The sequence below is a fragment of the Austrofundulus limnaeus genome, unplaced genomic scaffold (assembly GCF_001266775.1).
Source record: "Austrofundulus limnaeus strain Quisiro unplaced genomic scaffold, Austrofundulus_limnaeus-1.0 Scaffold22, whole genome shotgun sequence".
Lineage (NCBI taxonomy): Eukaryota > Metazoa > Chordata > Actinopteri > Cyprinodontiformes > Rivulidae > Austrofundulus > Austrofundulus limnaeus.
In genome coordinates, this window is record NW_013952424.1 from 1,082,698 (window position 1) to 1,094,355 (window position 11,658).

At 39.5% G+C, this 11,658-nt stretch overlaps 2 protein-coding genes across 3 annotated transcripts in view; one reads left to right on the top strand and one right to left on the bottom strand.

The window, feature by feature from the left end:
• Positions 1 to 2,629: 2,629 nt before the first annotated feature.
• Positions 2,630 to 6,282, top strand: ddit3 (DNA-damage-inducible transcript 3). The gene is made up of 4 exons (XM_014004156.1): positions 2,630 to 2,754; positions 3,859 to 3,920; positions 4,206 to 4,414; positions 4,538 to 6,282. Exons 3-4 carry the CDS (start codon positions 4,259 to 4,261, stop codon positions 5,297 to 5,299), a joined length of 918 nt encoding a protein of 305 aa, XP_013859610.1. The 5' UTR covers positions 2,630 to 2,754; positions 3,859 to 3,920; positions 4,206 to 4,258; the 3' UTR covers positions 5,300 to 6,282.
• Positions 6,283 to 6,284: 2 nt separating this feature from the next.
• The window catches only part of mars1 (methionyl-tRNA synthetase 1), a 16,593-nt gene continuing 11,219 nt past the window's right edge, over positions 6,285 to 11,658 (bottom strand). Inside the window, exons 14-22 of one of the 2 annotated variants that reach the window (XM_014004154.1) lie at positions 10,792 to 10,909; positions 10,455 to 10,668; positions 9,530 to 9,661; positions 9,262 to 9,366; positions 8,879 to 9,074; positions 8,165 to 8,236; positions 7,870 to 7,896; positions 7,463 to 7,594; positions 6,285 to 6,955 (exon numbers count right to left, since the gene is read on the bottom strand). In XM_014004154.1, coding sequence (XP_013859608.1) covers positions 6,812 to 6,955; positions 7,463 to 7,594; positions 7,870 to 7,896; positions 8,165 to 8,236; positions 8,879 to 9,074; positions 9,262 to 9,366; positions 9,530 to 9,661; positions 10,455 to 10,668; positions 10,792 to 10,909 — 1,140 coding nt within the window. In that variant the 3' untranslated portion in view covers positions 6,285 to 6,811. The remainder of the gene's footprint in view (positions 6,956 to 7,462; positions 7,595 to 7,869; positions 7,897 to 8,164; positions 8,237 to 8,878; positions 9,075 to 9,261; positions 9,367 to 9,529; positions 9,662 to 10,454; positions 10,669 to 10,791; positions 10,910 to 11,658) is intronic. The other variant, XM_014004155.1, reaches the window with a different exon arrangement.

Genomic DNA, 11,658 nt, shown 5'->3' on the forward strand with positions numbered 1-11,658 from the left:
CAATAAGACAGTCCTCAATCAGTGAGAACTTTGCACCACTTGTTTACACTCTGTCAAAACATAAACAAAACAAAAAAAGAGCAGAATCTCACTGAACCAAAACCTCCATATTTAATTCATTTCTCGCTTTGTTAACACAAAAGTTAATTAGTCCACAAAGGCAACATAAAACGTGGTGCGGCAAACAGTGTTTTTTTTCTCCTGATGACACAAAGCAGACTGACAAAACAAACAGACGGCAGGGTGGAGAGGGAGGGGAGCGGAGAAACTATGCTGAACTACTCGGCAACAGCCACTCAAGTCGTGACGTGTCGGCGGTGCTTCCTGCAGCGCTTTAACCCGGGTCCTAGAGACAGTATTGGAGCTTTCTATTCGCTACTTGACGCTGTTGCTATGGGGGCTGTGCATGTCGGGGCGTGCACGTTTCACCGTGCGTGGAAAAAGAAAACACACACACTGTGTGTGTGTGTGCGCGCGCTGAGTTTAGGATTAGGGCTGAAGAGCTTCAAACGTGATGAAACTTGGTTTTATTATGTCACTTTGTTTGTTTGTTTGTTTACTGTTGATCTGCCTGCCCGGATATTAAAAGCTTCCGCCTGAACTGGTGACCTTGTTGAACTTTAAACTTTAGTTTATTTCCCCTCAACTCAAGCGTAGCGAGAACATGCAGCCCAACTTTTTAAAAACCTTTTATTTGAGTTTACAGCTTACTGTGACACGCGCATTTTGTCTGAACTGAACTGCTTTTGTGTTTACAAAAATGTAATGTATTGTTCTGCTAAACCTTCTGGTGATTTCTAAAATAAAACAAACAAATCGATCATTGCTGATAAAGTAACGCTCACGCAAGGCGGAGAAATATTGAATAAAAGTTTCTATGACTGGGTAATGAATTCTGCTGGGTTTCATCATCATCTGCTGGAAATAAAAGGCTGGCGTTTAAAAAGAAGAGGCAGTGGTCTGCTGCTGGCTCACAGCCAGCCTGCACGCGCCGCGGCTCGGTCGGGGCGTGTTTTGATGTCTCGCGGAGCTGCAGTTAAATAGAGCGCGCGGTATGAAATGTCCGAGACCAAAGTCTCGAAAAGCCTGCGCGTGGAATAGAATAAAAACTGTTTATGATTTACCAGACCGCTGGTCTCCATAAACACGCTGTTCTAAAGTTCAAGTAGAAAGAGCCTCCTGTATGGCAAAACAATATATCATATATCATATAATGATTAGAAATGTCACGTAGAATCAAAAAGAACTACAAGGAGCTAGTTTCATTCTTTCAGCCTTAAAATGGTGGATTTCTTTTGTAAGAATTTTATTTCAGAAATCCACATTGCTCATTTTATTTACGAACAATGCTGTGAAAACGTAGCTGAAAAATAATTTTAAATGAACAATGCCATAATTACTTTAGGAAGAACGACGTTTGAAGAATCCAAAATAGTTAGCGTTAAATAAATGCCATTCTGCGAAGACAAAAGGTTATTTTTTAAATAGTAATATTCGTCTGGCCATTGATTTTTCTTACAACTGCTGCAACCTTTTTGTTATTATTATTATTACGTTTCGTTAGAGAAGAACCCGTCCAGAAGACCTATACAATTTTTTTCTTTTTGATTTTTTACCTGGATTACTGAGATGCATCAGGACATTATTATTATTATTTAAATATCTTAAAATTAGATTTTACTCGCCTTCTTGCATATATATGGTAACACAAGATAAGGTAACTTGCTATAATATAAGAAAAAGAGTCTAACACAACTTGAGCTTTGAAATTTTTAAACTATTTTACAATATTTATTTTAATTGTAGATAATACTCATTTTACTTCTATCTATTATTTTGACTTCAAGGATATTTTAGACACCTAAAAAAGTAACAAGCGAGTGAGGTTAGAATATGTTATAACGGCCTGCCATACATAATTATTTCGTTTCCCTCAGAATGTCACGCTTTGATAAAGCAGATGTGTAAAACACGTCAGAGAAACTTTAGACAAACAACTTACATCCAACGTCAGGCGAAAATGAATGGAGGGGGATGACAACCTCATTAATAAACACGTCACGACCATGTAAGCGCTAAATTGATTGGCCACACAACACTTAAAAAAACGTGAAAAACACTTGGTAAAAAGAATCGATTCAGCTTTTCTGTTCCGGTAAAAAAAAAAAAAAAGAAAGGAAAAAAAAAAACAATTCTTCGACATTAGATATCCATGCATATATGTATATTTTTAGATTTTTGTTAGAGCCAACAGTGTTTAATAAAACATGTTCTGATTCTGCTGGTGTTATCCCCAGCTAGAAATTGGTTGCCAAGCATTGCATCATTCCTTTCATGTGACTCCCATACGCCCCAAATTCGTCCTGGCCGTCTTATGACTGCATCACAACTGCTGCTCGTACAAACTATACGGACTGGAGAGAACCAGCTGCGACGACGACAGGCCACGCCCATTTAGCACAATCCGAGCAGCCTATTGGATGTCGCCAAGGGAAAGATCTCACCATCGTGCTTCTGATTGGACAAACCCACCGTCGGTCACCCCTCATTCAGGATAGGTTGTAGTGAAACTAACTTTTCATGCATAGTTCGGTTGGCGTCTTCCTCAATAAAAACACCGCCGGGAGTTTCCGTAAAATCACATTCAGCTGTCAAGACTGAACAATGGTTAACATGAGCGATCATCAATTTTTACTAAAATATCTACTTTCAGCTTCGAGACAGTCGAGACGGCGAGCTAATAAAAGAAAGAGGGTAAGCAAGAGTTCATATTCATTGTAGTTGGTCGATGTTTTTTGGGGTGTTTTGTGAACCTGGTATGAAGTGGTCCGGCCGGTGGGTGCGTGTTTTTTATTTATTTATTTATTTGACATTTATCCCAGTGCCGTTTTTAGAATAACAGTTGTTTAAATTGGTCATAATCCACATTGAGTTGTTTTTATGTGGCTGTTTGTTTAGTTTTTAAGCTGTCAAATAGACTTTTAGCGAGAAGTTGCTTTAGCTGCTGTCTAATACAGCCGCTCACATCTTAAGGCATATTTGAACTGTAACAATGTGTACGAATGTGTTCATCCTTACGGCTTTTATTTCTGTACTATGCTTTGAGCAGACACAACTCACATCGTTTCTCCCAGACTATTCTTTTTTTTTTTTTGTTTCGCTCATTCCTAATGCTGGACTTACATTTCCATGACGTAACTGTCTTGGCTTACAGCTGACATGGATATCAGCTAAAACCATTAAAACTTTTCTTTTCTGTTAAATTTTTTAAGTGTCGGTTTCAGTTACAAAACCCAAGTTTTTAAACGTGGCACACACCCCAAAAAAATAAATTAAAAGTTTTAGAAAGGAAACGATCTTCATTTAACATTTAGATTTAATTATACTGAGTTTAAATAGATGGAACTGAAATTGTAATTTTAATAAAATGTGCCAACGTCTGTTTTGTATAGTCCTTTTTATATGGACTGATAAATGTCAGACATGAAGTGTTTCCTTGTGCTTAAACCACTTGTTTTTCAACCTGAACATGTTTTAAGAGCCGCAAAAAGCAGGGGGCGCAGTGGAGAATATTTTGGTCTTTGTTTACAACCGATATGTTTATATTAATTTATGCCCCTTTTATTTTTATTATCATCTTAAGGTATTTATGATGTGCTTTTACCCCTTTTTGTGAAAATAAAAGAAAAATCCTTTCTCCCCATCAGTTGTTTTTTGGCACCGTTTTGTTTTCTTGCTCTGTGTTTGCTCAAATCATCATTTTTCATTTTGAAATATCAGCAATTTTTAGCAATAAAATAAAACTTGTTTTAATTGAATACAAAATAACCCATATCTTTTGTGTGTGTTTTTCTTCAGAATTATTGGGACAATATATCTCCAACAATTTTCCAGACTTGATTAGCAGAGAATTTCTAAAGGTAAATTGACTTTTTGTTTGACTCGTTCATGTGATCATTTTTAGTTGTTGTGACCTGAGGCATGATTTATGTGGTATGCAGTTACTGTCTGTCTGTTATTACATTTTATAATCAGGAGTAATGTTATTTGGCCTTACAGAAAAGTGGTTTAGTTTAGTTTTTTTTTTTTTTTTTTTCTGAAGGAGTTATTTTGGCTCATCAGTAGTCTAACATGCAGCTGCTTTTTGCTCCTCTTTCATCTGCTTCCTTACTCTCCTGGGTTTGGCGGCTGCTCCCACCCACCAGGTCCAGTTTAAACTGTGTGGCCGTGTGTCTGTGTGTTGCGACTGATTGGCGAGATGACTGCCGAGTGGCTACACCTGCCCCCGCCGTACCCTCCTGGTGTAGGGCCGTTGTATGGTGCAGAGTTGGAGGCGTGGTATGAGGACCTGCAGGATATTCTGGGCTCCGATTCGGGAGGGGCAAAACTGGCACGTGCCCCCACATGCACTGAGGTCAGTAGTTTAAAAACTACATTATTGTAACTGTTTTGTAGTTTGTAGTTCTCTTTAATGTTTTCCAAACAATTGATTGGAAAAAGTTTATTTATTTTTCTTTTGTTTACTTTCTGCTTGTAGAAGGAGCCCGAGTTTCTGGATGTTCTGGAGAGTTGTTCTTTGACGTGGCTCACCGATGGAAACCAGACATGGGCTGAAGGTGTCCAGAAGACAACAGAAGAGCTCCACACCACCCAAACTTTGCATCACTCCTCGTCGTCGTCCTCTTCGTCCTCCTCCTCCTGCATGAGTCCAGCTGTCGCAGAGGAGCAGCGAGTGGAGGCCGAGAGAAGTGGAGGTGGCGGTGACTTGCTGCCTCCGGAGTTCTTCGAATTGCTGAGTGAAGGAGGAGTGGGAGTGGTGGATCAAAGCGGAGCTGTGATCAGCGGTGGCTATTATTATCACCATCAACAACATCACCACTCCAGTAACCTCCATCCTGCGTCTCCCTCAGCCAGCGAGGAGGAACTGCCCTGCGTCCCAGATTCTCCCTCTTGCTCCTCTTCAGCCTCCCAGTCGCCGTCTCAAAATTGTTCTCCTCCATCCTCACCTGTCTCCTCTCCCTCCGACTATTTGTCCTCCCGTTTGGGGAAACGGAAGAGGACCAGTAGTGAGAGGGCCAACAGTGCCTTGTCCTCGTTCTCCTCCTCCTCCTCCACGCAGCGCACATCCTACTCGTCTACCAAAAAGAGTCGCAAAGAAAGAGAGCAGGAGAACGAGAGGAAAGTACAAGAGCTAACGGAGCAGAACGAGCGTTTGAAAGCAGAGATTGAAAGGCTGGGAGAGGAGGTGCAGAAGACGAGAAGAGCTCTGATTGAGAGGCTAGTCAACACCAGGAAATGAAAGACGGGGGGGACAGATGGAAGACAGCAGTACACGATAAAAGGTCCTACAGAATTAGAATAAGCAGTGGTGGGAAAGCTGAAATGCAGTGGTCAGGATATGACAGACAGAAGAATGGAAACCAAAGATACAATTTTAAAGGTGAAAGTTTTAGGGAAGAAATGCAAGTAAAGATGGCAAGAAAAGCACTGAATGTCCAAGATAAAACACAAAAGAGTTCAGAGAGAAAAGGCTGCAACAGCATTGCGGAAAATTGAAAGGACCCTGAATGTATGCAGAAGGAAAGATGGCTTGAGATGCAAATCATGCAGTGAGTTTAATGAATGTTTTTTTATATAAGGAATTAAAATAGGTTCAATCGAATGGAATGGAAGGAATAAAAATGGATCATTAGTTGAGGGTTTACTGGAAAGGAGGCTGAGTTTGAGAGAGCATTTCATTGTTATTTATTCCCACCATTTTGCAATAAATTGTAACTTCTTCCTTAAGGGCTACAATCTGGCTAGCAGAGATTATTTGCCCCAATTTCTGAAGAGTTTTGGAGCTCAGGAATAGTTTGAAAGTGCCCCGTGCAATGTGAGTATGAGAACATGTTTTTTTCCACCTTTTTAAAACACTAAAACAAAACAAAAAAAAACATTTTTTTCCCAAGTTTTATACTGTATAACCCACGGCTTACGTTTATATTTAGATAAAGCAAGCAATTCGGCTATACTTTGAAGCTGACCTTTTCTATCATTTTTGGGATGTTGTGGTAGAATTTAGTTCTACCTAATTTTGCTATTTTTCTATAAAGCTGTAATATATATTCACAATTGTACAGTAATGGCTTGTACTGTATGATCAACATACTGGTTGTTTTCTTATTGTACTCAAATTGTTTTTCATTAAAATATGCATGGCTTTTATTACTGCATCATAATTGCGTATTTTACCATATTCATTGTAATTACAACTTTGCAATAAAACAAAGTAAAAACATGTATTTCGAGTCAGATATTGTTTTATTTGCCTTGTTGATGTTTGTGCTGTTAGTTTTTTAAAATGGATTTAGGAAAAGAATAAATCAAAGTAACAGAATAAAACAGGACATTGCTCCCCACTATTTATAGATCCAAAACGGGTGGTTTTAGCAAAAAAAAATTTTTCCAGAGGATATAAAAAAACATCTTTAAATGTGAAACACACCTTCCAATATCGTATGCTGACTTTATCACAGGGAGAGTATAAAATCAGTTTCTTTTGGTGTAGGGATTGGGAAAAAATCCCTCCATTCTGTAGCTGTATTCATTTGACTGTCTCTTTGTGTTTTCATTTCCCCGTCGGCCTATCCAGCATTTCATTAGTCCTCGGTGCCAACACCACATTGTCTTAGATTCTGTCACGGCTTTGCCTTAAGCTAATACCCTCATCTCTCAGTGTACATCTTGTTCCCATTTTCTATCATATTCAAAACCATTCTGTTCCTTCCTCTGACTAACCTTCACTTTTTCTTTCCCTTTTTTTCCTGCCTCACTTCTTCTTGCCCTTCTGAGGTTCAGGGTTCTTCCCCTCAGCGAGAGCCAGTTGTTTCTTAAGGTCCAAAAGTTTGGACACCTCTGCTGTGATCACGTCCTTCTCTGCCTTCTGGGCTTTCAGTGCTCGGACCTTTTCCCCCTGTGAAGAACGAGGAAAAAAAAGCATCTCCACATAAATTGGTGTCAAATTAAATGCTTGTAATCTATTTCAGCATGAAAATACCAAGGCATTTACTAATCTGGAAATTTGCGTTTAATTTGGAGCTGCATTAGCAGAAATGACACATTTAAATCTAAAAGCTAAAATTCATAAAAGTTAAACTGAAAAAATAAATAGACAATTGTGATTCAATAAACGCAAACCTGCACACAACAATTTCTTACCTGGAAAAAACAAATTTATACCTTTCAAAACAAACTTATTTCTCTAATATTTTGCGCGGATTATTTTATAATGCTGTTTTTACCTTCTTTTTTTTTGAAATTATAAAACAATTAGCTTTTTACTTTCATTGCAAATGAAAAATGTTAGAAATAAAAGTTTTTATAATTTCTGAGCGATTCCTTTAACAGTGTGGCGAAACGATGGTAAAACGGAGTACGTTTAGTGTTTGGCGGATCAGTTTACTGTCGGTGTTGAGCTCACCTGCTCAGCCACAGCCTTGGTGAGCTGCTTGGCCTTCTCTGGGTCCACTCCGACCACCGCCGTTGGTTTAACGCCATCAGAGGGAGCGGCTGCAGCAGCAGGTTGAGCAGTGGTGATGTTCTCCGATGGTTTCTGAAGATGTGAACAGACGAAGGATTTTTTTCAAGCTTTTCAATGGAAAGCTCTACTGATTACTTGCTTTATTTCAATTACACTCCAAACGCACATTGTTAATGAGATTTTATGAATCGCTACGTGAATGGACAATGAGTCACACTAGGATGAGTGAAAATCCAACATAAAAAGGCGAAGAATTGGCAGCTAGTGTTAGTGAGGGCGGTCGGTAATCAACACTGACAGCAGCACAAGTGTGGACTGACTCTTCACAAACACATGCCACTCAATACCTTCTTATTAGATGGCTCCTCTTCAGGCTACAGGCAAGAAGGTTTAGAGAGGGATTATCTTTATTTATATGATGGATGTGACATACATAATTTAAGTATTTTCACTGCATTTTGTTCCTTATGTTTTAAGAAAAAGACACTTTTTAATTTCCAGTGACAATTCGACAGAGGCATGCGAACAGTTGGACCTATATGTTTAATCTTAACCGTGAGCTTTATAAGAGGTTAATCCACATCGATATATGACCTGTCTGAACTCGTGCACAGATCATTAGACATTATAAACATCAAATACCTGCTGTCCACCAAATCTCTTCTTCAAAGCTTCAATCTGGTCAGCCTCCAGTTTCTGAAATAACGGACTGACCTGGAAGTAAAACAGGTTGGCAGATGCAATAAAAAAAAGAAACAAATCAAGATATGTATGTAGACATTGACTAAAACTTAGTTTTTTCATCCCAAGATCAATTTAGCTGAATATTTTACTCTGCTTATCTTTGAATAAATAAGATTATTCAAATACACAGATAATTATCTATGTGTGGTTTTCAGGTCTTGGTCACTCTCACATAAAACACACAGTGAGAGGAAGCAGTTTGTCAGAGAGCTCTTATATGTAAACGTTTTGTCTGGTTTTCTGTCATGGAGGGTCTTGGTGTTTATCTGCAGACTGCGGTTGCCAGTCGTGACAGTCGGGCTGTTTTAACGCAGCGTTGTCAAATTGCTGCGCAGACAAGCGACCACAATTAGACCTGAAGGGACAAGTGGCCTGAGAGAAACTTGCTGTTTGCTGGAAGGCTGAGACCTCCATTTGCTATCTATTCTCTTATTCACAAGTGTGTGTGTGTGTGTGTGTGTAGGCATTCACAAAACTGCAATGCCTTCAACATTACTGAAATACTGACAGACTGTTGCGTTCTCATTGTATCACCCAGCTTCGACACGCTGCACGTTTTCTGCGTCTGCAAAGGTGGAACTTATCTATCTTGCATGCGGAGGTCATACTCACGGTGCCAATGCGGTGGCCGGCGCTCAGAGCGCACACAAACGTTCCGGTGCCTTGCAGCATGGTATTGATACAAGACTGAGGGGCGTTGAGCTGATCCCTGATGGTTTGGCTGACCTCTGGCATATAAGGTAAGAGCATCACTGACAGCAAGCAGGAGATATTCACAGAAACGCCCGTCACGGTGCCGGCACGCCGCCTGAAAACATCAAACAGGTCATATCAACTCATCAGAGGCAGAAGAATAAATTACACCTGAATCTGTGTAAAATAAAATCTGATTTTATTTTATTTTTTCAGTTTAAAGACAAAAAAAGATGAAATTCCACAAATAATAATAAAAAAAAAAACTATACAGTGCTGTAGACTGGTTTAGGTCATCTTACCTTTCCAGCTCTCCACCTTTGATCTTCTTCCAGGGTTCATTAACCTGAATGTACTGGTTGCCATGCCGGGAAATGTTCAGGATGTGTTTCAGGGCATCACGAATTCTGATGAAACGAACACAGCGTTAACACAGTAAAACATACAATAACACTAAACTTGCATATTATGTCATTTTATTCGTCAATCAAATCTAATACTTAAGCGTCTAAATCTAACATCATGTCCTTACGATTGTTTTTCACATTCAGTGAGATCAACTGGTCTTACCTGACTTTGTCCAGCAGCTGGATGTACTGCTGCAGTTCCCAGCCCACCAGAGCCAGAAGCTTTTTATCTTCCCGCTGCAGATCCATCACAGGCACACATCCCTCAAAGAACCTACTAACAAACATCCCGGCTCTGGAAGAGAGAAAAAAGGGTTCATACAAAACAGACTATTTGACGGACTGTCAACAGAATACTTTTACTGAACAGCAATAAAGCTCTAAACTCTTTACAGATCTTATAATCACCTGTATAATAAAAGCTGCAGCATCACTAATAAAGTACTGCCTCAAAAACTGGATTCAGGGAAGGCCTCGATTTATGTTCTGAAGAAAGAATTCTTTCTACTTTAGGCTGAACGCAATTTACAAGATATTTTTGAAGCAATTAGGCATCGGCGTTGCTGCCCGAGACCAATTTTGAAGATCAAGGTACTTTGGGGGGAAAAAACGCAGCTGAGAAACATCTTTGATGCAGGATTTAACCCTGATCTTTTAAAAATCATTTGAGGCGATGTAATTGGGGCTAAATTACGCCATCTCAAACAAATTTAGAAAACTGGGGTGAGCGTCTCGTAATAGTGCTGTAACAGACGTTATCCAAGGAATACAACAATTTGAAAACTAAGTTGTTAATTGGACTTGATGACAGTCTTGCTGCATTTTTACATCCTGTGTGAAACGTGAAGAAAGTGGGAGCAACCTGAGGTGACACAGCTTTCTCCTTTTATCTGATGACTGATAGGAACAATTAAAATAAAACTTAGTCATATATTAGGAAAGTGTGTTACATAAAGACAAAAACACTTGGTAAGCATATTTTTATCACTGTAGAAGCTTCGGTTCTGAAGTTAGTAGTGTTCAAACTTACTACGCAAATCAAACAAAGACAACTAGATTTACTTTTGGTACCTATGACCGTTACTGACCGGTTGATGAAGTTTCCCAGGTTGTTGAGCAGCTCAGAGTTGTTCTTCAGAGCCATGTCAGCCCACGAGAAAGCTGAATCTTGCCCTTCTGGACGCACATACAGGAGATAGAACCGCCACACATCAGAGGGGATGCCCGTGTCTTTCGCCATGTCACCGAACACGCCCACACCACGGCTCTTGGAGAACTTTGTGTCCTCATAATTCAGATATTCTGAGGGGGAAAATTACAGATCAGGTTACATAATTTGGGTTTTAAATCATTCAAACAGCTAATAATCTGGCATATAAATAGTTAATAATCTAGTTAACTCATTCCATCCTGATAAGTAATTACCGGTGGCAATTAGATGGTTGACCAGGGTGTAGTTGTCCTGTGCTCCCAGTAGAGAGCAGGGGAACACTACGCTGTGGAACGGCACGTTGTCTTTGGCCATGAAGTTATACAGCTCCACCTGGTGGCAGAGACACAACACGGCGAAGATGACATCATATTAGATCATCATGAGATCATCCAGTTCAAAGAGGCTTTATCTGCCCTCCCCAACCCCTCCCCAACTCTCTTTCTCTCTGCAAATACAGAGCATCGCACGCTCGTAAGAGGGGCTCAATCCTGGGGTTTTACACAGCGAGGGATGAGATGAGTCAGGGAGGCTTATGAGGGTGCATGTCAGACTTCTGAGCTCTCAGGTTCTGGGTCAGTTGAGTTCACATGTACATAACCATGTTAGATCATTAGCAGTTGATTCCTGTTTGTAAGTGAGGGAGCTGGGTGAGTCAGGAGCCCAAAGCATCAAACTCAACTCAAATGGCTCCTTTTTTTTTAAGGTTAAGCTGAAGATAGCATTATATTTTATTACTTAAAACTAGCTAAATCTATTGCATTGCTTTACAAAGTAAGGGACTTTTTTAATAATAAAGCTCTTTATGTGTTATATAACACATTAATTGTTCCTCACTTGGTCTATTGTGTTGAGGTATAGGGGTAAGACAATTACACATCCAGTTTTTATTTTGCAGAAAAGCGCTATAAGAGTTATCACTCAAAAAAACAACCATTATCCATCTAATATATTATTCTGTAAACTGAAATTTTTGAAATTCTATGATTTGGTTGATTATAATAGTTTGTTAGTTATGTATAAGATAAACTTTGTGGAGAGAGAGAGCTGCTATAATCTAAAGGGATAGTTATCTATAATAT

What these genes read in the sequence shown, in the direction of transcription:
- ddit3 (XM_014004156.1), top strand. Translation starts at nt 4,259, where the DNA reads ATGACTGCCGAGTGGCTACACCTGCCCCCGCCGTACCCTCCTGGTGTA. An exon ending in GTGCCCCCACATGCACTGAG is followed by an intron (nt 4,415 to 4,537) that starts GTCAGTAGTTTA and finishes TTCTGCTTGTAG; the next exon opens with AAGGAGCCCGAGTTTCTGGA.